This window comes from Guillardia theta, assembly GCF_000315625.1.
Source record: "Guillardia theta CCMP2712 unplaced genomic scaffold GUITHscaffold_187, whole genome shotgun sequence".
NCBI classification, from domain to species: Eukaryota; class Cryptophyceae; order Pyrenomonadales; family Geminigeraceae; genus Guillardia; species Guillardia theta.
Genome location: NW_005434489.1, coordinates 7,113 through 10,778, shown reverse-complemented (window position 1 = coordinate 10,778; position 3,666 = coordinate 7,113). Strand labels below are relative to the sequence as shown.

At 61.1% G+C, this 3,666-nt stretch overlaps 1 protein-coding gene across 1 annotated transcript in view; it reads left to right on the top strand.

Annotated features, from left to right (window-relative positions):
• Positions 1–291: 291 nt before the first annotated feature.
• Positions 292–3,666, top strand: part of GUITHDRAFT_158927 (hypothetical protein) — a gene marked incomplete at both ends in the record, with an annotated part of 3,982 nt that continues 607 nt past the window's right edge. The window contains one exon of the mRNA XM_005820161.1: positions 292–3,425. Within this exon, the coding sequence (XP_005820218.1) occupies positions 292–3,425 (3,134 nt within the window). The remainder of the gene's footprint in view (positions 3,426–3,666) is intronic.

Sequence of the window (3,666 nt, the reverse complement as noted above, 5' to 3'; positions counted from 1 at the left end):
AGCTACATACTCTTTTTCGCGCAAATAATAAAAATCTTCCCCCCGGGGGGGGGGGGGGGGGGGGATGCATCAGAGTGAAGGCAGGCGACGATGAGCAGAGGAGGAGACTTGTGCAAGTCAGAGCCAGAGCTCTAGGAGTTTAGGAGGTGCAATAAATTGGACGATGTTCAGGAGGAACCCAGGAGGGTGCGAGGGCAGCACCGGTAGAGGAGGCCTTTCAAGCTTGTTCTGACGATCCGTGTCTTCAGGATAGGGAGGATGAAGGAGGGGAGCGCTGCGAAGGCTAAGCGCATGACCCCAAAGAAGTCGAAGAAGGAAGAGGAGGACGTTAGGGCGCACCTCGCAGCCCCGCATGTGGAGTCTTACAACTATTTCCTTACCGAGGGTCTTTCAGCAGCAGTCCAGCGTCTCCTCCCTGTTTGTGTTGGACCAGGAGAAGGAGGGCTCAGAATCTTCTGCTCCATCACCAGCGTCAGGCTGTCCAGCCCCGTCAAGCCTGACGACTGTGCTGATCGTCGACTGTTACCCAAGGAATGCAGAGAGCTACGGCTGACGTACAAGGCGCCGCTGTACGCCACCATCGCCGTGAGGCTGGAGGGAGCTGAGCCGATCGAGATCGACCGCAAGCTCGGGGAGCTGCCGATCATGACGCGATCACAGCGTTGCCACTTGCAAGGGATGAGCCAGAAGCAGCTGATGCAGCACGGAGAGGAGCCGTTCGAGTTCGGGGGCTACTTCATCGCCAACGGCAACGAGAAGGTTATCCGCCTGCTCAGCTTGATGAGGAGGAACTACCCCATGGCCCTGATCCGCCCGAGCTTCACCAAGAGAGGAAGCTCCTATACCAAGTTTGGCTGCATGATGCGTTGTGTAAGGGAGGACCAGTCTGGCTCGACCCTCACCCTCCACTACCTGTCAACCGGGAACTGCACGCTGAGCGTCAAGATCAGGAAGCAAGAGTACCTGATCCCCGCAGTCATGATTCTCAAGGCCATGACCGGGAGCTCCGACGAGCAGATCTTCACCAACGTGGTTCAAGGAGACGCGACCAACACCTTCGTCTCCGATCGCATCGAGGTCGCTCTGCGAGACTCCACCAAGTACATCGGGCTGAGGACGAAGGAGGACTTCCTGGGCTACCTGGGCCAGAGGTTCCGCGTCGTGCTGATCCGATCCCTGTACCTCCCCGACGACGTCTCCGACGTTGAGATCGGGCAGAAGCTTCTTGACAACTACTTCTTCATCCACCTCGACTCGGACGAGGACAAGTGGAACTGCCTTGTGGTCATGATGCAGAAGCTCTACGCCCTCGTGAGCGGAGCGATCCAGCCCGACAGCCCGGACTCGCTGCACTGTCAGGAGGTCCTGCTGCCCGGGCACTTAATGACGATGATGGTGAAGGAGAAGCTGCAAGACTACCTTGCAGGCATACAGGACGTCTTCCTCAAGGACCAGCGGCCCGGCTCCTCCTTCGCCTCCCAGGTCAATCTCGCCGACCAGAGCTACATCGAGTCGCTGCTGATGAGGAACCCGGTCGACATCGGGAGGAAGATCGAGTACTTCATGTCGACGGGCAACCTAGTCTCTCAGACCGGGCTTGACCTCTCCCAAGTCTCCGGCTACACTATCGTTGCCGAGCGCCTCAACTTCCTCCGATACCTCTCTCACTTCCGCAGCATCCACAGGGGTCAGTTCTTCACAACCATGAAGTCCACCGCCGTCCGCAAGCTGCTGCCGGAGTCCTGGGGCTTCGTGTGCCCCGTTCACACTCCTGACGGAGGGCCCTGCGGGCTCCTCAACCACCTGACCTCCGTCTGCACTCTCCACTCTCACTTCGTCCCTCCTGCCGCCCTCAAGGCCGTCGAGGACGCGGTTCTCACCCTCGGAGCCTCCCCGGTCTCTGCCGGAGGGCTGCCGGTGGTGATGGGGAGGGAGGCGCTGCCTATCATGCTGGACGGCAGGATGATAGGGCGAGTCGGAGCGCAGGAGGCTGTGCAGCTGGTAGGGAGGATGCGGCTGCTCAAGGCGGAGGGGCTGCGGGGGATACCCGAGTTCCTTGAGATCGCACACGTTCCTCCCAGGACCAACGGGCTGTGGCCGGGCGTGTTCCTGTTCACCACCCCGGCGAGGATGATGCGGCCGGTGCGGCAGCTCTCGAGCGGGCAGCACGAGTGGATCGGAACCTTTGAGCAGATCCACATGGAGATCGCGGTGATGGGGAAGGAGGTCCGGCCGAGGCAGCACACGCACATGGAGTTGAGCCCCATGAACATGCTGTCGGTGGTGGCCCAGTGCACTCCCTTCTCGGACATGAACCAGTCCCCCCGCAACATGTACCAGTGCCAGATGGGCAAGCAGACCATGGGGACCCCCATGTACGCCTACAATGAGAGGGTGGACAACAAGGTCTACCGCATCCTCACCCCGCAGGTGCCGCTCGTGCGGAACCAGGCGCAGGACAATCTGAGGATGGATGACTACCCGACGGGGACGAACGCGGTGGTTGCCGTCATCTCCTACACCGGGTTCGACATGGAGGACGCCATGATCATCAACAAGGGCGCCTACGACCGCGGCTTCGGCAACGGGCACGTGTACACCACTACCATCGTTGACCTGACCAAGTCAGCTCCTCCCGGCAGCAGGTTTGATAACCCCAAGGACGACTCGTACGTGGACCACTTGGACGGGGACGGGCTGCCGCAGGTTGGAAGCATCCTGCAGCAGGGGCAGGAGCTCTACCGCTCCGTCGACCCTGCAACGGGGAGGAGTAAGTGCGTCATGCACAAGAGCGCCGAGGCCGTGCAGGTGGACGCGGTGCGGCTGCTGGGGGACGGGCCCACGAAGCCGCTGCAGAAAATCAGCATCAAGCTGCGGTACGACAGGAGGCCCGTGATCGGCGATAAGTTCTCATCCCGCCACGGGCAGAAGGGCGTGCTGAGCACGCTATGGCCGCAGGAGAACATGCCCTTCTCGGAGACCGGCATGACGCCCGACGTGATCATCAACCCCAACGCCTTTCCCTCCCGCATGACCATCGGGATGCTCGTCGAGAGCATGGCAGGCAAGGCCGGGGCCATGCACGGCTACTTCCCGGACTCGACGCCCTTCCGCTTCGACGAGGAGACGCGGGCGATCGATCACTTCGGGGAGCAGCTGCGAGCAGCAGGGTACAACTACCACGGGACGGAAGTGCTCTACAGCGGAGTGAGCGGAATGATGATGGAGGCGCAGATCTTCATGGGCCTCGTCTACTATCAGCGTCTGCGCCACATGGTGTCGGACAAGTACCAGTGCCGAGCCACCGGGCCCGTCAACAAGTACACGCGGCAGCCGGTGAAGGGGAGGAAGGCCGGAGGAGGAGTGAGGTTCGGGGAAATGGAGAGGGATGGGCTGCTTGCTCACGGCGCGTCGTTCCTGCTGAGGTGAGGAGGAGACGAAGAGGGAGAAACAGCAGGGTTAGGTGGATGGGGGGGTTAGTGGAATGGAAGGATGATTCTAGAGGAGATGAAAAGAGGATGTAGCAAGGGGAGCAGGAGCTGACAAGGGTGGAAGGAGAGGAGGAGGAGGAGGAGGAGGAGGAGGAGGAGGAGGAGGAGGAGGAGGAGGAGGAGGAGGAGGAGGAGGAGGAGGAGGAGGATGAGGAGGAGGCCGCGGGGATCTGAC